Below are 25,270 nucleotides of genomic sequence, written 5' to 3' on the forward strand. Positions count from 1 at the left end.
ATCATAGTACTTTATAACAGTTTAATAATTTACGGGTCACTAAAAGTTACTGGGTTTTTTTTACATGCCTATGTCTTTGGATATGGAATAAATTATTGTTTTGTATCACAAGATTTACAACCATTACAGTAGTCAACAAAAAGACCTAAAAACTGTCAAGTTTAGACATTGGCCAGCGGATAAGCCAACCCCTCACTCCCCCTTCTTCCAGGCCTTTCTTTTTTCCTAAATTATTTGGCTTATATGCGAGTATATACGGTACTTGCAATTGAAAGATTTTACAAAATGAAGAAGATAATTTTGGAATAACAAATAGGGAACACACAATTCCTCGGCAAATCAACAACAATAACAACATTTAAAACAAAAAAAACAATTACAGTTAAACTGAATGTTGAAAGTAGCATTTTATTTAAGTCAATTATGAACCTTCATTCATGATGATGTTCTATATTATGCAAAATGCTTAGAATTTGTACCTGATGATGAAATCCTTGTTAACCTTCCTTAATCAAATCCAATCAAAAATATACAATTTCCACTGCATACTTTATTTCCATTGCGTTAAGCTTTATATACTATCCAAAAATTTGGCAATGAACATTATTTAATGTAAGTTTCCAACTGCTTACGATGATTGCATACTTTCTCAAGAGAGCACATTTCATAGAATTAATATCGTCAATTTTGAAAATTGATTCTATTTTCTCCTGAACAGTTCAAACAGATATGTATGCATCTGATGATTAAAAAACTTCTTTTGATTTTTTTCAACGAAAACATAAAAAATAAAAATAGCTTCTACTGCTTATTTTATTTCCATTGCATTCCATTTTTTCACTGCGTATTTTTGTCATACCTATCTATAATCCACTGATCATGTCCCACAATAGCTGGACTGTTTATGAGAGTCATTTTACAAACAGTGGACTGTATACTGTTTTATTTGTGGACACTTTGAAGGCTTTAAAGAGTTTCCGTATCACCCATAGTGTGGGTGTTTGTTTTTCTGTAAAAAATCAAAAAGAATTTTGAAGAAACAAAGTATTTATTATTCTTGTTCAGGGGTTTCTCATTGCTATTTTATTATTTTATGATGTGTCGTACTCACAATTCCCTGGAGCTGGTCCCTTTGTTTTCCTTCCTGGTATATTTCTTTATGACATACTTCCTTCCTCAGACACTAGGTCTTGTGACAGGTTCTATATTACGGTCCCTAAACTTTAGTGATCTTGACCAAGGATCAATCTATTTTATTGTGTGTGTTATCTGTGTATGCTATATTGTTTTAATCATGTAAAACTGTGTTTGTGTTAGGAATGACCATTTTATATATTTTAATTTGCATTACATTTTTTTATTTACTTTGTTTATTTGCGTACAAAAAAGAAAAAACTGTAAAGTATAATAGTTGTATAAAATTATGTGTTGTGACGGTTCTACGGTTTCGGTCTAGTAATTATTTTCCAAGAGTGATGAGACCAGCATTTTTGTGTGTGTGTATATATATATATATAGAGAGAGAGAGAGAGAGAGAGATTTTCATAATTTGGTCGCTGTATACATATGTAGTTCCCCAGTCCTTTCCGTAATAGTAATTGTATACTGTGAGAGGAGCCAGAAATCACTTATGCATCATGATTAACGTAACTAAATACAAAACACCTGGAAAAGACAGATTCATTAGTGATGATAGCAGTTATTCTTGTCCAGCGGCTTAAATACCTAATACAAGGGGAGATAACTAGGTTACTGAAAAGGTCTATAGTTACAATATATTATCTTTGTTAAATAGTCACAATGCATTATCTGAGTTAAAAAATCCACAATGCATTATCTATGTTAAATAGTCACAGTGCATTATCCATGTTAAATAGTCACAATGCATTATCGGAATTAAATACACTCATAATGCATTATCCTTGTTAAATACAGTCACAATGCATTAACTGTGTTAAATAGTTACAATGCATTATCTGTTTTAAATAGTCACAATGCATAATTTATCTGTTTTAAATAGTCACAATGCATTATCTATGTTAAATAATCACAATTCATTATCTAACTAAATTAGAATATCTTTCAGTTTTTCTAGTGAGGTACTAAGATACAGTCATTTCAAGCCCATAATTACAAATATATGTGCCAGAATTTGGCAGAAAACTCATACACAGTGTCATACAGGATAAAAAATATAGTACTATGCATGAAGTAGCAAACTAACTTTAGTAAATATCTCTAAATATACTTCTCTAATAATATAAGTCTGAATTAACCAATGTAGCTAAACATATGTCCAAGTTGAAGGTGTAAGTCTGAATTAACAGATGTACCTAAACATATGTCCAGGTTGAAGGTGTAAGTCTGAATTAACCGATGTACTTAAACATATGTCCAGGTTGAATGTGTAAGTCTGAATTAACAGCTGTCGCTAAACATATGTCCAAGTTGAAGGTGTAAGTCTGAATTAACAGCTATAGCTAAACATATGTCCAGGTTGAAGGTGTAAGTCTGAATTAACAGCTGTAGCTAAACATATGTCCAGGTTGAAGGTGTAAGTCTGAATTAACAGCTGTAACTAAACATACGTCCAAGTTGAAGTTGTAAGTCTGAATTAACAACTGTAGCTAAACATATGTCCAGGCTGAAGATGTAAGTCTGAATTAACAGCTGTAGCTAAACATATGTTCAAGTTGAAGGTGTAAGTCTGAATTAACTGCTGTAGCTAAACATATGTCCAGGTTGAAGGTGTAAGTCTGAATTAACAGCTGTAGGTAAACATATGTCCAAGTTGAAGGTGTAAGTCTGAATTAACAGCTGTAGCTAAACATATGTCCAAGTTGAAGGTGTTAAGTCTGAATTAACAGCTGTAGCTAAACATATGTCCAAGTTGAAGGTGTAAGTCTGAATTAACAACTGTAGCTAAACATATGTCCAGGTTGAAGATGTAAGTCTGAATTAACAGCTGTAGCTAAACATATGTCCAAGTTGAAGGTGTAAGTCTGAATTAACTGCTGTAGCTAAACATATGTCCAGGTTGAAGGTGTAAGTCTGAATTAACAGCTGTAGGTAAACATATGTCCAAGTTGAAGGTGTAAGTCTGAATTAACTGCTGTAGCTAAACATATGTCCAAGTTGAAGGTGTTAAGTCTGAATTAACAGCTGTAGCTAAACATATGTCCAAGTTGAAGGTGTAAGTCTGAATTAACAACTGTAGCTAAACATATGTCCAGGTTGAAGATGTAAGTCTGAATTAACAGCTGTAGCTAAACATATGTCCAAGTTGAAGGTGTAAGTCTGAATTAACTGCTGTAGCTAAACATATGTCCAGGTTGAAGGTGTAAGTCTGAATTAACAGCTGTAGGTAAACACATGTCCAAGTTGAAGGTGTAAGTCTGAATTAACAAATGTAGCTAAACATATGTCCAGGTTGAAGATGTAAGTCTGAATTAACAGCTGTAGCTAAACATATGTCCAAGTTGAAGGTGTAAGTCTGAATTAACTGCTGTAGCTAAACATATGTCCAGATTGAAGGTGTAAGTCTGAATTAACAGCTGTAGCTAAACATATGTCCAAGTTGAAGGTGTTAAGTCTGAATTAACAGCTGTAGCTAAACATATGTCCAGGTTGAAGGTGTAAGTCTGAATTAACAGCTGAAGCTAAACATATGTCCAGGTCGAAGGTGTTAAGTCTGAATTAACAGCTGTAGCTAAACATATGTCCAAGTTCAAGGTGTATGTCTGAATTAACAGCTGTAGCTAAACATATGTCCAGGTTGAATGTGTAGGTCTGAATTAACAGCTGTAGCTAAACATATGTCCAAGTTGAAGGTGTAAGTCTGAATTAACAGCTGTAGCTAAACATATGTCCAGGTTGAAGGTGTAAGTCTGAATTAACAGCTGTAGCTAAACATATGTCCAAGTTGAAGGTGTAAGTCTGAATTAACTGCTGTAGCTAAACATGTCCAAGTTGAAGGTGTAAGTCTGAATTAACAGCTGTAGCTAAACATATGTCCAAGTTGAAGGTGTAAGTCTGAATTAATAGCTGTAGCTAAACATGTCCAAGTTGAAGGTGTAAGTCTGAATTAACAGCTGTAGGCAAACATATGTCCAAGTTGAAGGAGTAAGTCTGAATTAACAGATGTACTTTACAAGTATTAGCCTTAAATAAAAAAATGCTTACAAACCTTGAGAGTATTTTTTTTATTTATCTGCTTACGTTAATAAATTCATTTCATTTCACAACACTAGCATTTTCCTCTATGCCATGACTGGAAGTACATGTACATAATGGCTGGTAGTTTGCTGCTCTAAAGCTGTCCAAAGTACCACATTGCAGCAGAACAAATATGGTGATTACTGTACCTGTACTGTAAATGTTGAGTATTCCACAACTGTGGATAAAAATGCATTTTTTCTTCATTTATTCTTGGTTGAATTCAAATATAATATTTTGAATTCAAGCAGTGTTAATGTTCTCATCAGAGGCAAATTTAGGGGACATATTTTTTGGTGACTACATTTAGTATGTTAAGGTAATACTGATGCATCAAGAATCAAATGTATAAAGTCAGAAAACATTTTCTTTTCTTCTTTGGAAAATAAAGTTGGTTCTTATTTCTATTTGTCATCTTAAATCTTAGTATTTGATACATCTTTGCGACTATATGGTGATTAAGGCTTCATTGATTCAGTTAAGTCATTTCATGGTATCAGCACCACAGCTACGCTAACATAGTTAGAATGCATTTGCCTAGGTAAATATGAAATGTATTTACTTTATTTTGGGAAAGAAGCTTGGTTCTTTGTTAGAACTGACAGCATGGTGTTTTTAAAGGTGGACAGTGCTTTGTTGACTCAGCATTGCCTGTCAAGGTAATCGGTGCCAGCTAAAGCTTTGATATGCTAAACATACCAGAAGTCTCTTTGCTTTGTCTAGGTACTGGTAAATCTGCCATTTATTTACTTGTCTTTAGAAATAAACTTGGTTCTTTGTTTTCTTATTTTAAACCACAGTATTTGATACCTCTTAGTTACAGTACAGTGAGCAATCTTTACAGGACTCAGCATGGTGTTTTTGAAGGTAAATATTGGTGCCAGCTAAATCTTGAAGTGTCAAACATCATTACAGAGCATTGTCTTGGTAAATTATAGCTGGAACATGGAGATACATTTTAGCGATGTCATGATAATCCAAATAAGTATAAATACTGTATCTGAACTTTCAACTTTAAGAAAGTGATAACGAAGACAAATTTGAGGGATTTGATGCAATAGGTTTAACTCCATCAACAAGACAAACTTTACAAACGCCATATTAAGGGCAATTAATATAATTAAAAGATATACTGTACTTTAAATGTTGCCATTTTTTCATTCTCTATCCAAAATGGCTGACTGTTGTTAAACTATAAAAATGGGGCAAAATTATAAAGATTTTAAAATGTCAAACATTGGCGTGCGTTATACACACCAAATTATGGTACATAAACATTTGGCAAAGTTGAAAGAAATTCACCCAAATAATGAGTAGCTATGTGCTTTTTCAATGTATGACAGCACATGACATAATTTGACCAAATTTATGCTGTTCCATTTATGGCTTTATTGAAGTTTTTTTCTAACAAAAAGCATCCAACTGCTGAGTGTGTTCTGATTTCATGGATATTAGTATATATCAGTCTGTACCTTTTATTACCATGTGACTGAGAGACTCCTACTTTTCAGCACCATGGAAAAACTTCACATTGTTATCATCATTATTATAGATACTGTTTTCATCATCATCATTATTACTACAGTCCTACCCACTTATATCAACATCAACAGGCTGCCTATTTCGACAAAAAGGCAAAGTCCCAGTCCCTTGGTCTAAAATTACTAAAAAATTGTCATGCTTATGTCGAAGTCGAGATAAAAAATAAACGTACATGTCGACAGAAGCCGTTGGTCCCAGCTTGAACAAATCCTTTGTTTTCTAATCATTTATGTCAACAAGTTGCCAGTTCTGACCCATACTTTGTTTCCTTTTTAAATTTATTTAGCATGTGTCAATGAATACAATATTATGCCTTCATTAATCATATCAGCCACATATCTCTTGTTTACTTTTATGTACTTTTCACAATAACTTCTGTAACTAAATACATGTACTGTTTAAACCAACTTGTTGGCATGTTTTCATTTCCCTGTGAATAGCCCCATCTCCTTGGTAGCCTCAATAAGATGGGAACACTGACCAAAATCTAGGACAATTTAAGTACATGTACTTAAGTATGCAAATAACAACTATGCAACCATGTGCTGATACCGATTTTGAATATCGACTTTGAATATCGTAGTGAATGTTTTTCATATCAGGATGTGACCGATCATTATTATTATTGTTACTATTATCATCATTACTGTTACTATTATCAACATTATTATCATTACTATTATTACTATCATTATTATTGCTATGACTATCATATTGTTATCATTATTATTATTGTTACTATTATCATCATCATTACTGTCACTATTATCATCATTATTATTGTTACTATTACTATTATTATCATTATTAACGCTATGACTATCACAGTCAGTATTATAATTGTTATGTAATTCATCTGTACTAGTGAGTACATCAGTCAGTCTGTACCTTTGCCGATTGGAAAGAGGTTCAGACTTTCTTGTGCCATGGCCAAAATTCTCCACTTCTGTCATCCAGGCATCTGGCACCAGGGTCTGGATCCTGGCTTCCCTTGGACCACAACCATCCTGGATTGAAAATCTACCATGGGCACCTGTGTAAATATGCGAATCTTGTAGAAAATTATATAAATGGGAAATATTTTGCATTACTGACTGTACTGAGAATTTATTTGTAAAGAATATTTAACAAAATGTGTGACATTCAAAGTTGTGAATTTCATGATGCCGTTTCAAATTTCCTGCCTCTAACTGCTCCTTTGTGATGATAAAATGAGTGATATTTAATTTACCAGTTTTGATCATGATTTACTTCATGTTGAACAGAGAGGGACAATTCGTTAGGCATTTTCTTGAAAAAAATGGGACACATGTTGGACAATGCATTATATGTAGGATTGTGAGTTGTCCAGGTACAAGTTATCAAGGTATTGTGAACACCATGTTATGTACCTTCACAATGTTTAACTTGACCTCAACATAGGCAATTTTATGGTGCAATTGGTCTCAGTGACTTTGACTAGGTCGAGGTATGTGGTCTTGAACTAAACTTAATGAACCATTCTTATTAGACTTTTCATGACTGTAACCTCTGACCTTTAGACCACAAAATCTATAAACTTGTTCACTGCCTTATGTGCAAGACATCCAAAAAGACTGGTCAGAGAACTTGCTTTTGAAAAACAGTTGTGGTGCAAAAGCCATTTTTTCTTTGAGTCACAGTGACCTTGACCTTTTGACTGGAAAATCTTCCCAACCTTAAGTACAACCCATCTGCACTGTTGGACAATGTGAAAAGTCTTGAAATGCAGCTATGAAAAAAATCGTTTTTCAGTCAATGACCAAAACTTTCAACTCCAAAATTAACAAGTGTAATTCTTGCCTAAACTGTAAGATACCCATACAATTTGGTGAAGGTATATGGGCCAATGCTGAACTTTTTGAGTGGAAACAACTTTTCTCTTTAAAGTCAAGCTGACCTTGACCCTCAACCCCCCCCCCCCCCCATCAATAGGTTTCTACCTTAGTTCAAGCACTAGCCATCTACAAAGTTTAGTCAGGTCTATGATGCACAAATAAAAGTTGCTGGGCAGACATGCTACTTCCTTTGAACTAATACAAACTCACTGTATCCCCCAGGGGTGTAAAACTGAGGGTAAAAAAAAACACCTTGGTGTCAGAACTGGGGGTCAAATAAAAAATGTGTAGGTCAAAAATGTACTGACAAATGTTCATCTGACTCGTACTTTTTCAGCTTGAAATAGGATATTGCAACTTGCATAACACACACTCTCTCTCTCTAAACATACAAATAAACCAACACGCACAATTAACAAACAAATGCATTGTCCATTCAAAGAATAATTTTATTAGTTCATTTTTCTTTTAAAGTCGTACTTTTAACAGTCTCCTTATTATCTTTTTGAAGCAATATTATAGACCAACACATTACAAACAAGCCAATAAAAAAGCCTAATAAATCTTTTTAACCAAATGGCAGTTAATTTACTGCCTGTCATAAAATGTGTACTATCACTGGTTTCATTGTACTTCGTCCTAGAACAAATTTATCCAAAAATCAAGGAGGCTAATGATTCATCTTCTTTCTAATAAGTTACACCTGAACTTTAAGATCTTTCTTTTATTGCAGCAAAGTTAAAAACCAACAAAATCTGCAACAACCCCCTGACTGTGTAATGCAAATAAATGCATTTGTCTTGGCAAGTTTACTGATTTCTTTGTTCTGAAAGGATGTCTTGGGTTATAATGTGTTCTCCAGACATCTTGTGGCAAACGAGGGCAGATTTTTTTAAATTCTCAAACCCTGTCACGAAAGGATTATTCACTTTTGCAGTTTACGCTATCACACGATTAGAAGTCACATTGTTAATTCTAACAAATGTGCTGTATTCCAGTCAAGTGAATTATTTTCTCCATTTTTCATTAAAGTTAGATCCACAGTTACTCTTTTGTGTTCTGCTTCTTTCACTTTCTTCGCTAATAATTCTTAGTGCATGACATTTTAATCTGGAAATCACTTTCTAGTGCAACAAGCACTGAGATTAAACATCAAGATGACATCTTGCTGAACTCGATGGAAATCACATAAGAGCTCACGATATTAGAGGAAGCTACTCCATCATAACATTGCCTATGCTAGTCTGGTTCTTATTTCATATGTTCCCTGCAATGCACTCCGCTATATGAATGAGGAGCGCAACACAGGGAGTAAACAAAGCAGGGAACCAGTCAATGCCTACACTTGAAGTATACATGATGCCACCCCTCGTCCAATGCATTGGATATTAAATAAATCCTCATCGCATTATGCAAATCCTTTGTGTAAAAAATATGAACGGCAACAAAATGTGTGTATCAATTTTCTCCAGCATGCATCCCTGATACACAAATGTGTGTAAAGGGAAACACCGAAACTACCAACAAATCGTGGTAATGGTAGACTGGAATTATTATGCACATTGAACCAGGGAACAGATGGACAGATATATTGATGGATATCATAACATAATACCCTCCATCTCATGTTAGGTCTATAAGAACAAACCCCCAAAATACCTGTCATTAATGTAACATGTTATTCCAAATATGAAAGGAGAAAAAAGATACCCATTTAATTTACATTTTGTATAAAGGTCAAAGAGAGAACTAGAAATAAATGTATTACAGAAATTAAGTTATGAGAACCAGCTATGGTCAAACAATATCAAATCTAATAACAGTTATGCTGACCAATTTAAAAAAATGGATTAAGCTGACCCTCTGTGCCTATCATAGAAAAAGTAAGTTCATTAAGATCTCACCTGGACCAACCCCTATATACTGCATCCCTCTCCAGTACGCCCAGTTATGGCTACACTGTGCTCCCTGGAAGCAAACACTTGTTGATGATTCATAATGTTTGAACATATATTTAATGGCCCAAAATAAAATCCTGTATGGCAGCCTGAGATAGGTTCATAATTTTGCTATCAGGTATGAAATTCTATTTGCATAATGGTTTTAGAATCTAAAAAATAAAATATAAAGAAAAAATGTGTTATATATTGCTGAAGAGCTTTGTTGTTTTTGTTGTTGTTGTTGAAGGGTTTAATGCCATTTTTCAGCACAAGATAGGCCATACATGGTGGCCAATATAAATGGCGGAGGAAGAACCCAGAAAAACCCCGGAAAGGACCACCAACCCACTAGAAGTGACTGGCAAGTTTTCTCACATGCCACATTGTCTGAACCTGAAACTCGAAACCACGCAGAGGTGAGATGGCAGTGATCCATAATGGTGATCACTTTAGACCACTCGACCACTCAGGGCCCCCTGCTGAAGAGCTAATTATGCAGATTCAACAAGATGGATCTTTTCAAACATAATTTTATTAAGATTTTTGTTGTCATTACAATGTTTATGGAGTTGATACCATACATACTTGTATGTAGGTCAAGTCCAACTGCAAAATGCACAGACCAGCAGATCAGGGTCTCCACAGTTTGTCAAAAGTAATTAGAATACTGACCCTGATATGCCACTTTATTATGGGATGGTTATCAGGGTCAATGTTATCTGCAGTTGGACTCAACTTATAAGTGAGTATACAAGGTATATGGTGTACAAGTCCAGGCTTCAACCATTTTATTTCTAAAGGGCTTTTATAAAGCAATGTTCTGGGAAATTATGGGGCTTTAATTAACCTAAATATAATAGTCACTTATACCATAAAAATGCCCATTTATACAGTACATTCAAATGTGTCATTACTTCATCAAGATGTACATTTGTGTAATCTTGAATTCCAAGGATTTCTGTAATTTTAAGAACAAAGACAATTCGTTAAAAGGACTACAACTAGTGCAATTAAGAGAGGAGATAACTTTAAGGTGTTAAGTATGAAGAAATTAATTTATTTACTTACATTTCTGGCAAAATTTGAAACCTCATATCTTTCAAATCCATGATCTCCTAAAATCTGAAAATCAAATGTGCAATATTATTATAAAAACAGGTAAATTCTGTGAATATTCATCCCTAGTCTACCATGGTAAGTCACATATTTCACAAGACTGAAATATTTTTATATCACTTTTACGACAAAGCTTTAAAGGTAATGGGCAGATATGAATAGTGCAGAAAAAGGGTTAACAATATTGTTATTGGTGGCCTTCACTTTTATGATAAATCCTTGACTGTGATCCAAGAGATGCAGTCAACTTGGTAGTACAAGTGTACAAAGGTCTATCCCTGCACTTCGAATAGATTGTATCATATAAAACAGAAGCAAAAGAAATCTTAAATATTGACCTGTGGCCTTGACCTGAGGATATGACATAAAATGTGCAATGCAACACGTTCTAGTAGCAAGATATAAGCAAACCAAGCTTCACTCATTTATCCAGAAGTCCTTAAGTTAGAAAGTGGAAAAGCAAACACGACTGCAGCCTATAATACTGACCTGTGACTTTGACATTAGAATAAGAGCTTAAATGTACAATGCAACACATCTTCAGGCAACAAGATATGAGTATGAAGTCCTTTTGGGGATAAAACAAAGTTGTAATGATGTAATACTAAACCTGATCCTACTGCGTAGCTCTTACTGTTTTCTGGATGGAAATTACCAATCAAAGTTTGATGAGAATTCATCCTCTTTCATGGTAACTTTCTGGAGTTCCAGCATCTAACCTGTGACCCTGACCCATGTATACCAGTCCTAATACTTTTAGCCATAGACTTATAACTAGTGGGGCATTAGTTCAGGGTGGGTGGAGGGAGTCTGGCAATAATAACAGGTAAGTATTACATCCTTAAGAATTTGGTTTTACCCTTCAACACCACACCATTTTAATATCAGTAATACATAACCTGTTGTCAGTTCATTGGGAGGCTGCTGATCCCACAAAACTGGTTTAGAAAAAAAGCAAGAAACACTCACCTTTACTTTAGAAGTATAGTCTACTACTGGATGGTATCTGCCACATTTTGTACTACTATTATCGGCCCCAAAGAGTGGAGGCTTAAGGAGAAGATCGTGTGAGATTACCCAAATACAGCTTTCATTACATCCTCCAGAGACATACAAGCTGGATAGACCCATGAGGTAGAAATGTCATGAAGCTGGATAGACCCATGAGGTAGAAATGTCATGAAGCTGGATAGACCCATGAGGTAGAAATGTCATGAAGCTGGATAGACCCATGAGGTAGAAATGTCATGAAGCTGGATAGACCCATGAGGTAGAAATGTCATGAAGCTGGATAGACTCATGAGGTAGAAATGTCATGAACCTCATTGACTTTAAACTCCATGAGGTAAAAATGTCATGGGCTTTAAACTTCATTAAAGAAAGGTCCTTTACAGTAAGAGACTGATTAAGTTCTATAGTTATGGTAATGGTAAGCCAACCCAAAGGGAAAGGAAAAGATACTTCCTACCATCCCTTCCACATTTAGAAGCTGACAAATTGAAATGTAAACCAGACATAAAAGTTTATTGTGATCATTCTGACTCAAAATTTCCAATGAACTTTACACATCATGGTTCTATGGACTGGGCATGAATGCCAAGGAAAGCAAGTCTCGAGGGTAAGATTTTAGAAACTTCATCCACAGGTTCACAGGGGATCTGATTAAGAGACCACAGGACACACAAGAGATTCCATTGAGGCATTAGCAAATGAGACAATCTTTTGCAGCTTGAAATACCTAATCAGGTCTGCCATGTAAGAGTCAACACCAATGGTTGCATCTTTTGAAAATTTGAGTGTGTGTGTTGGATAGGTCTGTCCTATGGACCTTGATAGCAGAACCAAGCATTGTCTCTCTTCCCAAAAAAAGGAAGAGAATAAAATCAGCCACTTTGCTCAAAAAAGGACAGCTAAGATTAATGTGCTTCCAACTGCACCAATTGCAAAAGATTGGCATATTAGACCTTGCATGCAGATTGTCTCTGGACTGAATGATGCACTTGGCTGGAGTGCTTGAAAACTTGTCCTGGCAGAGAGTTTGACATGAGCCAAGCATGAAGAGGGAGAATTTGCTGGCTGTTTTGGAGAGAACCCTTGTGCAGTGTCAGAAGGTCCCTCTCCAGGGTAATTTCTGGGTCTACCAGTCTGTCAAGAAGATCACTGAACCGTAATCATCAAGGTCAGAGGTCAAAATGAACTGAGAGTGAAGGTCCTTACTTTCTTAAGTACTTGTGGAATCATCCTGAAAGATGGGAAGGTGACACAAACACCATGCAATCATCTAATTTCAAGCCATCCTATGGGAGGGTAAATTCCCATGTGCAAGCATCTAATGTCCAGGTTGTCCAAGTTGGGAATGGGGAAATGTAGAAGGGGAGCTTGTTTTTTAACCTTGTAGCAAAAAAGTCCACCAATTGTCTCCCCTAAAGTCTGAACAGGGAATATAAACAGAGTGGTGTAGACCATTTTATTAGGACTATCTTGCCCCTCCTTGACATACTGTTTGCCAAAATATTCTTTCATCAGGAATGTGGAGAATCTGAAGTTGCCCAATTAATGAGTTTCCAAATCTCAACACAGAGAGAAGGGGCAAATGTGCCTCATTGTCTCCTGAGGAACAATACCACTGACATATCATCGGAGACCATCACACAGCAATGTCTTATCTTGCTGATGCACCCTAAATGGCTAAGAACACTATCTTCATTTCCAAATTGTTTATGTGGAGAGAAAATTCTTCCTGGGACCACAAAACCTGAAGAATTAGCCCTTCTGGCACCAGACGAGCTCCCCACCTGGAATCTGATGCATCTGCAAATAGATAGGAGTGGGATTCAGGGGCATGCATCAGCCAGAAACTGGTCCTGATTCATCCACCAAATTCGATGATGGTGCAAATCCCAACCTAGATAAATCTGAGCTGTCCAGAAGGTCCTTGTGTTGTTTCTGGTTTGCTTTGGGAATCTGAAGAAGGTGTAAATGCACAGTGCCTAGAAGAAGCAGGTCTGGTGTTGAGTTCGAAGTCTTCAGAAGAGAGAGAAATACATGAGCTGACAATGTAGTCTTGGCTCTCAAGACCTTCAACAGGGTCAGGATTTCATGACTCTCAAGGCCTTCAACAGGGTCAGGATTTCATTCCTCAAGACCTTCAACAGGGTCAGGATTTCATGACTCTCAAGACCTTCAACAGGATCAGGATTTCATCCACTGAGACACAGACTAAGCCTGTGTGAGGAAATTCATCCTAATGCAGATGGAATCTTGCAATGGAGTAAGCACAGATTTCTCTAGGTAGGGTAAAACACTAACCCTGGTCACTATTAAGCAAGATAGATCTAGTATGAGGGACTCAAGCTGTTGTGAAACAACCAACTGTTGAAATATCAGAGGATTGAGATCCCCAGTGACATTATGTAGATGGCAACTACTCACATGACCCTGGTAAGTTTTGCACACAGAGGCGAGGTCAAAAGTCAGACTGTGAAATTGGAAGACTTTCACATCCAAGCAAAACCAGAGGTATTCTCTGTGGGGAGGAAAGATAGGGATGTGAAACATAAATATCCTCATGGCTGCTGGAGACTGCCCTGTTGATGGATCTTGCGGCATTTCTGACTGAGGATATGGTCTTTTTCTTGCTGTTGATTTAATGTCATTTCTCAGTGCAAGATAGGCTGTACAAGGCAGCCAGAAAGGTGAGGAAGAACCCAGGAAAACACTGATAAGAATCATCAACACATAGTTCCCATCTTGAAAGGTTCCTCCTGTATAAACTTGATTAAGGAGGAAAGGTCAATAAATAGTCAACTGGTATAAAGAAAATCCAGTAGAAGGCCAGAAAATGGTCAGGGAACACCATCTTTATTGCATCCTTCTGAATAATGGAATGAACCTCTTCCTTTTAATCACTCCAGATTCAACTACAAGTAGTACATGGGGGACCTTACTAGAAGAGGAGGGGCCCTGAGTGGCAGAGTGGTCTAAAGCGCTCACCGTTACAGGTCACTGCCATCTCACCTCTGCATGGGTTTGAGTCTAGGATTCGGCCAATGTGAGTATGTGAGAAAACTTGCCAGTAGCTTCTCGTGGGTCGGTGGTTCTTCCCAGGGTTTTCTCAGGTTCTTCCTCCACCATTAATACTGGCCACCATGCATAGCCTATTGTGTGTTGAAAAATGTCATTAAACCCCACAACAACAACAAGAAGAGGATGATTGTTTAAAAAAGGTTTAGCCTGGCACTTAAGGGAACTGATGGAAGAGGAACACAAATCAATGGAGACAGCAGCTTCTAGGCCTCCACCCCTTCCTTAAGAAAGGGAAAGGCCTGCCTGGGCCATCTAGAGCCTGACTGTCCAGGGCGAACTCTGAATTCAGGTAGCTGCCTGGACTGGGGCTGTGTGGCTTCAAAGAACTTCACTAACAAACAGTGTGGTCAGAATGATTCTCCTTCTTGTCCAGTTTCAATGAGTCAGGTGTGGATGTGAGGGACCGATTGTGCTGGTCTCTCAAATTCGGGGATGCTTTGGAGAGTCCTTTGATGGTCTCTGCCTCCTGGGGAGCAGACTTCAGAAGATTCTTATTTTGCTCCAGTAAGTAAGACCTTGAATGTGTCCAGAGCAACATTCCTGCATAAGTGGAGGAGCTTTGCTGATAAAGCCATAGACATTAACAATCCATGCCTAGATACTTGGGCCACTGCTTCTAACAAATTTGCAACTCACAGCCCTATGAGAATGAAGGTGCTGCTCCACCCTTGTGGGAGACTCTCCACCCCTCTGTCTCCTCTTTCGGATGGGGACCCATGGACCTTGTACATCTCTGAAGAGACTTTCTCTATCCAACACCAAGACCAAAGGGATTCAGCAACAGAAAAAATAAACAACAGAATATTATGTAAAAGAGGAAGGTTCTTTCTTCCTCTTTTTAAGTTTGTCTGTTTTCAGTGATTCCCAGGCCTCATTTGATCACAGACTATATACAACCATCTGTCCTTTTACAATCTGTACAACCAAGGCAGCTAGGGTTGGTAACCCAGGAAACTTTCTTCTGCCCACAATGCCCCTCAATCTGCCTAGGAATTGCTGCAACATACAAATCTGACAGAGGAAGAACAATAAAAACTACTGTAAGTATTAGGCAGCATGATATTACCTCTGTTTAATGAATAAAAACAATCACAAACTGGAATAAAAATTCCGACGATTCATTACTGTATTAAATCAATAAAACAGAATCGCACACCAAATCGATAGAGATAGGGATAACTAAATAAGTACCCAAGTAAAATAATTCTCAAATACAATAACTGTTACCATGATACCAATGTGGTGGGAATAACCTAAATGCAAGGCTATGAAGAGGATAGAAAGTAACCCAAAAATGTCAATAACCTCAGACAGAGAGAAAGAGAGAGAGAGAGAGAGAGTCAGAGAGAGATCAATCTAATTCCAAACAGGAATAAAATTTGGTCCAATTTCACACAGTAAAAACAATGCACATAATGACAATGATAAATCTGAGCTACTGTAACAATGACTGTGATCAGAAAAAGAATGACAGTGTGCATGGGCCAGGGTCATGGCTTAGTTCTGAGATCATATAATTTCAAGCCATCCTATGGGAGGGTAAATTCCCATGTACAGGCATCTAATTTCAAGCCATGTACAGTTGAAGGTATTTTCTGTCTAGAAAAGAGCAAGGTATGCAATAGCAGCATGTTATGTATTACTGATATTAGATTACCAAACTCCACTCATTTATCTCAAGTTAGAAAGCTGAATAGCAAATATGTCCAAGCCTAATATACTGACATGTGACCTTTACCATGAAGATAGGACCACTTAAGTGGTGGTCAACACATATTTGTGATGATGCAAGGTTGTGCCAAGTTTCATCCTCTCTGCTTAAATGGCTCCAAAATTATGGCTAGAATGAAATGTAAATTGTAGAAATGCCAAGCACTTTGCTCTCATAATTATACTCCTGACTTTCACACACCCCATTCCTAAACAATAGAGACTATAAAGTAAATGGAAAAAAGTGCATAACTCTTTTGAAGAAAAAACAGAGTACAATGATTTTGCAACATGCATATCTTCTTCAGATGACCATAATATGTTCTAAATTTTACAGCAATCCACTAAATCAGTGTTTCCCTTTACGCACATTTGTGCGTCAGGGAAGCACGCTGGAGAAAATTGACGCACACATTTTGTTACCGTGCGTTTTTTTAACGCAAAGGATTTTCATAATATGATAATAATTTATTTAATACCCAATGCATTGGACGATTGATGGCATCGTATATACTTCGCGTATAGGCATTGACTGGTTCTCTGCTTTGTTTGCTCCCTGCCTTGCGCTCCTCTATTCGTATAGCAATGTGCAACACAGGGAACATATAAAACAATGAACCAGACTAGAATAGGCAATGTTATGACGGAGTAGCTTCCCCATATCTCACGATTTCCATCGAGCTCGTGTTCTAGATATTTAACATCAAGGCTCACTGCACTAGAAAGTGATCGCCAGATTAAAATGTCATGCACTAAAAAGCATTAGCGAAGAAAGTGAAAGAAGCAGAACACAAAAGAGTAACTGTGGATCTAACTTTAATTAAAAATGGAGAAAATTATTCCTTTGACTGGAATATTCATTATGCTTACCGGTGTGAATTCTGATCACGTGATTGCAAAGACTGCAAAAGTGAATAATCCTTTCATGACAGGATTTTAGAATTTTTAAAAATAGACCCTCGTTCGGCATAAGATATCTGGAGAACACATTATAACCTAAGACATTATTTCACAACATAGAAATCAGTAAACTTGCAGAGACAAATGCGTTATTTGGATTACAAAGTCAGCGGGTCATTGCAGATTTTGTTGGTTTTTAACTTTTACTGCAATAAAAGAAAGATCTTAAAGTTCAAGTGTAACTTATTAGAAAGAAGATGAAAAAGTATCCTCCTTGATATTTGGATAAATGTCTTCAAGGACAAAGTACAATGAAACCTATGATAGTACACATTTGATGAAAGGCAGTAAATTAACTCCCATTTGGTTAAAACGATTTATTTGGCTTTTTGTATTGGCTTATATGTAATGTGTTGGGCTATAATATTGTTGAGGAGACTTAAAAGTACGACTTTAAAAGAAAAATGAACTAATAAAATTATTCTTTGAATGGACAATGCATTTGTTTGTTAACTGTGCATGTTGGTGTATTTGTATGTTTAGAGAGAGAGAGAGAGAGAGAGAGAGAGAGAGAGAGAGAGAGAGAGAGAGAGAGAGAGAATGTTGTGCAAGTTGCAATATCCTATTTCAAGCTGAGAAAGTACGAGTCGTATGAAAATTTGTCAGTACATTTTTGACCCCCACATTTTTAATTTGACCCCCAGTTTTGACACCTAGGGGTTTTTTGTACCCTCAATTTTACACCCTGGGGGATACACTGACTAAATACTGCAAGCAGAGTTGCATCCATACAATTTTATTGTAAACTACATCCAGCTGCACTATCTGATGCACATTACCATATATGGATTTTTCTCCTAATCCAACTTGTCAGAGATCTTGATGATGAAACCTTACATACCACAAATGGTCAAAATCTGATAAGGTATATGGCCTCGTTAATGTCCTCACAATCAAAATCCTCAGCAACCTTGATTATATAAGCTTACATACCAAATCTGATCAGAACTATGACCTCTACAGTGTACACAAAGTTAGTCACTCAGATGCAAGGTCTCCTCATTGATATGCATGGCTGTTACTCATTTATACACATGTTACTCATTAATATGCATGGTTGTTACTCATTAATATGCATGGCTGTTACTCATTTATACACATGTTACTCATTAATATGCATGGTTGTTACTCATTAATATGCATGGCTGTTACTCATTTATACACACGTTACTCATTAATATGCATGGTTGTTACTCATTTACACATATGTTACTCATTAATATGCATGGTTGTTACTCATTTATACACATGTTACTCATTAATATGCATGGCTGTTACTCATTAATATGCATGGATGTTACTCATTAATATGCATGGCTGTTACTCATTATTATGAATGTTGTGATTTGTGAGTGATTTGTATTTTTAACGTAGCTTTAACAATTTTTCAGTCATATTGCTATGATGTCTGCAGTGTGGCAGTTCATAGTTATGTCTAGCACTGGGGCATCATGCCGCATGATGTCCCACCCAGTCACATTATCCTGACACCAGGCCAACCTGTCCTAACACTAACCTCTTAATGCTGAACACCAAGCGAGGCAGCTGTTAGTACCATTTTTGTAAGTCTTTGGTATGACTCGGCCAGGGATCGAACCCACGACCTCCCGCATCCGAGGCAGATGCACTAACCACTAGGCCACTGGAGCGGTCTATTATGAATGGTTGTTATTCATTATTATGCATGGATGTTACTCATTAATATGCATGGATGTTACTCATATGTGAAAATATATGCCAACCCCCTAAAGGGGTATAAAACAAAATCCAAGTGGACAGAATGTATAATATGACAGTGACATCTTGTATTTTTATTTACAGCTAAGACTAGTTCACTATCCAGTTCTCTTCATTAATGCAGTGAATCTGACAGGTTTCAAACTGAAAAGATCAGTTTGTTTTGTAAGAAATTTGTCATATACAACTGCTATAAACAGAATTGAAAGAAGGTACACGAGTTATACTCTTCTGAATATGCAAACACTACGTGGGAGCCTTCTTTTCTATAATTTTATTTTAATGTTTAGAGATAATATGGGCTTAAAAATGGGCAAACATCATGTACCTAATATCCTAATCCAAACAAAGGCAAGGTAATATTCAGTGTATAAAATCATATCAACTTCATTAATGGTCAGCAGGTATGAAGAAAATTACTTTGGCCTTGAAGATAAAACCCCAATGTGGCATGCAGAAACACTTTCTATTAAGTACACCAACCCCCAATGTGACATGCAGACACTTTCTAGTGATTAAGTATACCAATCCCCAATGTGGCATGCAGAAACACTTTCTAGTGATTAAGTGCACCAATCCTCAATGTGGCATGCAAAAACACTTTCTAGTGATTAAGTATACCAGTCCCCCATGAGACATGCAGACACTTTTTATTAATTAAGTATACCAATCCCAAATATGGCATGCAGAAACACCTTTTAGCAATTAAGTACTCCAATTCTCAATGTGACATGCAGACACTTTCTAGTAATCAAGTACACGAATCATCAATGTGGCATGCAGAAACACTTTCTAGTGATTAAATACACCAACCCCCAATGTGGCATGCAGATACTTTCTAGTGATTAAATACACCAACCCCTAATGTGGCATGCAGATACACTTTCTAGTGATTAAGTACACCAACCCCCAATGTGGCATGCAGACACACTTTCTAGTAATTAAGTACACCAACCCCCAATGTGGCATGCAGATACACTTTCTAGTGATTAAGTACACCAACCCCCAATGTGGCATGCAGAAACACTTTCTAGTAATTAAGTACACCAACCCCCGATGTGGCATGCGGACACACTTCTAATGATTAAGTACACCAACCCACCAATGTGGCATGCAGATACTTTCTATTAAGTACACCAACCCCCAATGAGACATGCAGACACCTTCTAGTAATTAAGTATACCAATCCCCAATGTGGCATGCAAACACACTTTCTAGTGATTAAGTGCACCAACCCCCAATGTGACATGCACACTTTCTAGTGATTAAGTACACCAACCCCCAACGTGGCATGCAGATATACTTTCCAGTGATTAAGCACACCAACCCCCAATGTGGCATGCAGACACATTTTCTAGTGATTAAGTACACCAATCCCCAATGTGGCATGCAGACACACTTTCTAGTAATTCAATACACAAAGTTTCATCAATATTTCAAACAGCTTTAAAGGAAAAGAGTGCTAGAAAACTTAAATATTGAACCATGACCTTGACCTTGATCCTCAATGTGGTATGTGCCACATCTACTAACAATGATCAATATACCAAGCTTCATTCCTTAATCACAAACGACTTCAAGATGTACAGCGGAAATGAAAGTGTGATGGATGGACAGACAGAAATGTGGGGGACAATTATAATTACAGTAAATATTAAAAGAAAAGTCCTAGGCTGAGGAACTGACAAAAAACAACATCATACCATGCCAACATCTACCGAGGTATCAGGCATATTACTCATATAAGTGGCACAAAAGTGTGATCTATATATCACATACTATAATTACTGGAAACTGTTTTGAAAATTGTGTATTTATTTTTGCTAACATCCTGGACTGTCAGCTAGATGAAATTCTTGTTACAAATGAGAAAAATCCATTTGGATTAGTACAAGAATACAAAAACAAAATATACTGACAAATTATTTTTAACAATTCATGAACGAATATTTCTTAGAAAGGCCAAATTGATGTATAAAGTATCCAGAAAAGCCATTCCCGTCTATCTAAGCAATATCTTTCACCAAAGAGATGCTGATGGTACTCCAAATTTAAGGTCCATAAGAAGTAAAAATTACATTATACCAAGACCAAAGAAGGAACTGTTTAAAAAAAGTTTTCAATATACTGGTCCACTGGCATGGAACAATATTCCCTGTGACATAAGGCAGGCTCCTAGCATTTCTTCTTTTCATAATCAATGTTTCAATCTGAGTGCTTATTTCATCACTCTCATTCTTTTTAAATTTGTAAAGAGCTTTTGAGGTGTCCTTCTTATGAGCTGACATGTTTTAAGTTGAAAGATCCATCTCCTCTAACATTTTTCAGTTATACAACATCCTTAAGTCATGTCTATAAAAATATGTTTTGTTTAACATCTGATGCCCTTTTCTTTTAAAGTATTGACTGGTCTGCTACTTATATCATGATCAAAACATAATAAATTGGTCAGGCAAGTTTTTAAACTGAAGAAACCCATCTGTTTTCTTTGCAATGTGTCATTATGCAGCTGCTTTAAATAGAAAATAAGAAAGTACATGTTGGCTTATGATGAACAAATGTACTCTAATGCTATTCATATGCAGCAGTCTTCTCCTTTAGAATATTATCAAATTTATGATAATAAAAATGACAAATACAACTTTCTACTGCTTTATTTTAATTTTATGTTTCATGCATCTAAAGAGCATAATCCATATACATGTAGGCATAATATATGAGGTCGAAAGAAGCATAATGATTACGCCAAAGTGTAATGGTTGGCATGTATATAACAGTCCCTGCAAACCAATGTCATGTCTCCAAATGAATTTGGATAATGTAAGCAATGCATCAATTTATAACAAAATTTTCTTTTTGTCTGTTGACATGTTCTACAGTTCATACATCTGTGATCATATTTTGTGGTCTACATGTTACATGGTTCATAGAGCTCCAGAGAGCTGTTTTTTCAAGGATATTTCAAGGTATTTTTTCTTATGGAATTGACTTTTCTGCATGTGTTTATTTGTTTATCACTGCATAAATTGGTACAAAAATAGAAGAAAAAAGAATAAAAACTAATTACTACACCATTACTACTCCATCTGGTGACTGTGTTGTATGTCATTAATCCACTCCACTGCATCCCATTTTATTTATTTTTTGTCTTGTATTCTATCAGTTAAATTTAATGACTTTTGGTTTAAGTCCAAGATTTCTAGCAAAATCAAGGACTTTTCGAGGATAAAACTAACCTTTTTAAAATTTAAGGACTTTTCAAGAAAACCCCCAAAATTCATCTATTTTTCAAGGGTGTATGAACGTTGTGTTACAAACTTCAGACTTCCACATGAACTAAACTGGACTTTTTGAGCAAGAAATAATGAACAACTGGCCAAATAGCTACTCACCTTAATGGCCTCACTGTACAAATCTGCCATGGTGTCAGAATCTGGTAATTCCTATGAAGTAAATTATGAAGATTGAGTTCAAATCTAATTATGATTTTCTTAAAAAGATATCTTGCAAACATTTCAAAAAAATAAAAGTAAATTATGTTAATTTGGTTGGTAAAGTACAAATGAGTATGACAGGTTACAGTTCAACATGTGGATAGGTTTGTCACCAGTATGACATATTCCTCATGCAGCCACTCTATAAATAGACAAGTATTAACATCATATTAATTTTTTGCAGTTGCCTCCCTTTATCATATGAACTAAAACAGAAGAATGCATAAAATGGCATTTACATTTCAACTAGAATGTTGTCATCCAGCTTTCGACACATTTTTCAAAATGACACAATGTAAATTATTGTGACATTTTGGGAGAAGAAAAAAAACTGAAATGTTATGTATGGAATTGTGTTAAAGTGAGAATCTCATTATGTACTGAAGCACAGTATAGTGAGATCATGTATGTACTGAATCACGGTAAAGTGTGAATAATCTATGTAATGGATCACAGTATAGTGAGATCATGTATGTACTGAATAATGGTATAGCAAGAATAATCTATGTAATGGATCACGGTATAGCAAGATCATGTATGTACTGAATAATGGTATAGCGTGAATAATCTATGTAATGAAGCACAGAATAGCAAGATCATGTATGCACTGAATAATGGTATAGCGTGAATAATCTATGTAATGAATCACAGTATAGCAAGATCATGTATGCACTGAATCATGGTATAGCGTGAATAATCTATGTAATGAAGCACAGTATAGCAAGATCATGTATGTACTGAATAATGGTATAGCGTGAATAATCTATGTAATGAATCACAGTATAGCAAGATCATGTATGCACTGAATAATGGTATAGCGTGAATAATCTATGTAATGAATCACAGTACAGTGAGATTATGCATGCACTGAATCACAGTATAGTGAAATCATGCATATATTGAATCATGGTATAGCGAGATCATGTATGTACTGAATCACAGTAAAGTGAGATCATACATGCACTGAATCACAGTACAGTGAGATCATGCATGCACTGAATCACAGTACAGTGAAATCATGCATGCACTGAATCACAGTTTAGTGAAATCATGCATATATTGAATCATGGTATAGCGAGATCATGTATGTACTGAATCACAGTAAAGTGAGATCATGCATGCACTGAATCACAGTATAGTGAGATCATGCATGCAATGAATCACAGTATAGTGAAATCATGCATATATTGAATCATGGTATAGCAAGATCATGCACTGAATCACAGTATAGTGAAATCATGCATATATTGAATCATGGTATAGTGAGATCATGTATGTACTGAATCAAAGTAAAGTGAGATCATGTATGCACTGAATCACAGTATAGTGAAATCATGCATATATTGAATCATGGTATAGCGAGATCATGTATGTACTGAATCACAGTTAAGTGAGATCATGCATGCACTGAATCACAGTATAGTGAGATCATGCATGCACTGAATCACAGTTAAGTGAGATCATGCATGCACTGAATCACAGCATAGTGAAATCATGCATATATTGAATCATGGTATAGCAAGATCATGTATGTACTAAATCACAGTAAAGTGAGATCATGCATGCACTGAATCACAGTATAGTGAGATCATGCATGCACTGAATCACAGTATAGTGAAATCGTGCATATACTGAATCATGGTATAGCAAGATCATGCACTGAATCACAGTATAGTGAAATCATGCATATATTGAGTCACGGTATAGTGAGATCATGTATGTACTGAATCACAGTAAAGTGAGATCATGCATGCACTGAATCACAGTATAGTGATGTTGTTGTTGTTGTTGCTTTAGGGTTTAACGCCATTTTTCAGCACACGATAGGCCATACATGGTGGCCAGTATTAATGGTGGAGGAAGAACCCGGGAAAACCACGGAAAGAACCACCAACCCACGAGAAGCTACTGGCAAGCTTTCCCACATACCCACATTGGCTGAATATGAGACTCGAACCCACGCAGACAGAGGTGAGATGGCAGTGATCCGTAAGGGAGAGCGCTTTAGACCACTTGGGGCCCCACACAATATAGTGAAATCATGCATATACTGAATCATGGTATAGTGATATCACATATATACTGAATCACAGTATAGTGAGATCATGCATGTATTGAATCATGGTATAGTGAAATCATGCATATATTGAATCATGGTATAGCAAGATCAAATATGCACTGAATCACAGTATAGTGAGATCATGCATGTATTGAATCATGGTATAGCAAGATCATGTATGCACTGAATCAGAGTATAGTGAGATCATGCATGCACTGAATCACAGTATAGTGAAATCATGCATATATTGAATCATGGTATAGCAAGATCATGTATGCACTGAATCACAGTATAGTGAGATCATGCATGCATTGAATCATGGTATAGCGAGATCATGTATGTACTGAATCACAGTAAAGTGAGATCATGCATGCACTGAATCACAGTATAGTGAAATCATGCATATATTGAATCATGGTACAGTAAGATCATGTATGTACTGACTCACTATAGTGAGATCATGCATGTATTGAATCATGGTATAGTAAGATCGTGCAGATATTAAATAGTGGCATAGCGAGATCATGTTTGTACTGAATCACGATATAGTGAGAC

At 36.2% G+C, this 25,270-nt stretch overlaps 1 protein-coding gene and 1 long non-coding RNA gene across 6 annotated transcripts in view; one reads left to right on the forward strand and one right to left on the reverse strand.

Annotated features, from left to right (window-relative positions):
• Positions 1–25,270, reverse strand: part of LOC149802322 (radical S-adenosyl methionine domain-containing protein 1, mitochondrial-like) — a 149,205-nt gene that overhangs the window by 24,498 nt on the left and 99,437 nt on the right. For all 5 annotated transcript variants that reach the window (XM_089951537.1, XM_089951536.1, XM_089951535.1 and 2 more), the window contains 4 exons: positions 22,555–22,605; positions 10,622–10,675; positions 9,518–9,581; positions 6,646–6,790 (listed from right to left, as the gene is read on the reverse strand). In XM_089951537.1, coding sequence (XP_089807663.1) covers positions 6,646–6,790; positions 9,518–9,581; positions 10,622–10,675; positions 22,555–22,605 — 314 coding nt within the window. The remainder of the gene's footprint in view (positions 1–6,645; positions 6,791–9,517; positions 9,582–10,621; positions 10,676–22,554; positions 22,606–25,270) is intronic.
• Positions 1–25,270, forward strand: part of LOC149802323 (uncharacterized) — a 91,182-nt gene that overhangs the window by 24,084 nt on the left and 41,828 nt on the right. The window lies entirely within an intron of this gene.

Source organism: Sinohyriopsis cumingii, chromosome 3 (genome assembly GCF_028554795.1).
Source record: "Sinohyriopsis cumingii isolate HCF-2022 chromosome 3, ASM2855479v2, whole genome shotgun sequence".
Classification (NCBI taxonomy): domain Eukaryota; kingdom Metazoa; phylum Mollusca; class Bivalvia; order Unionida; family Unionidae; genus Sinohyriopsis; species Sinohyriopsis cumingii.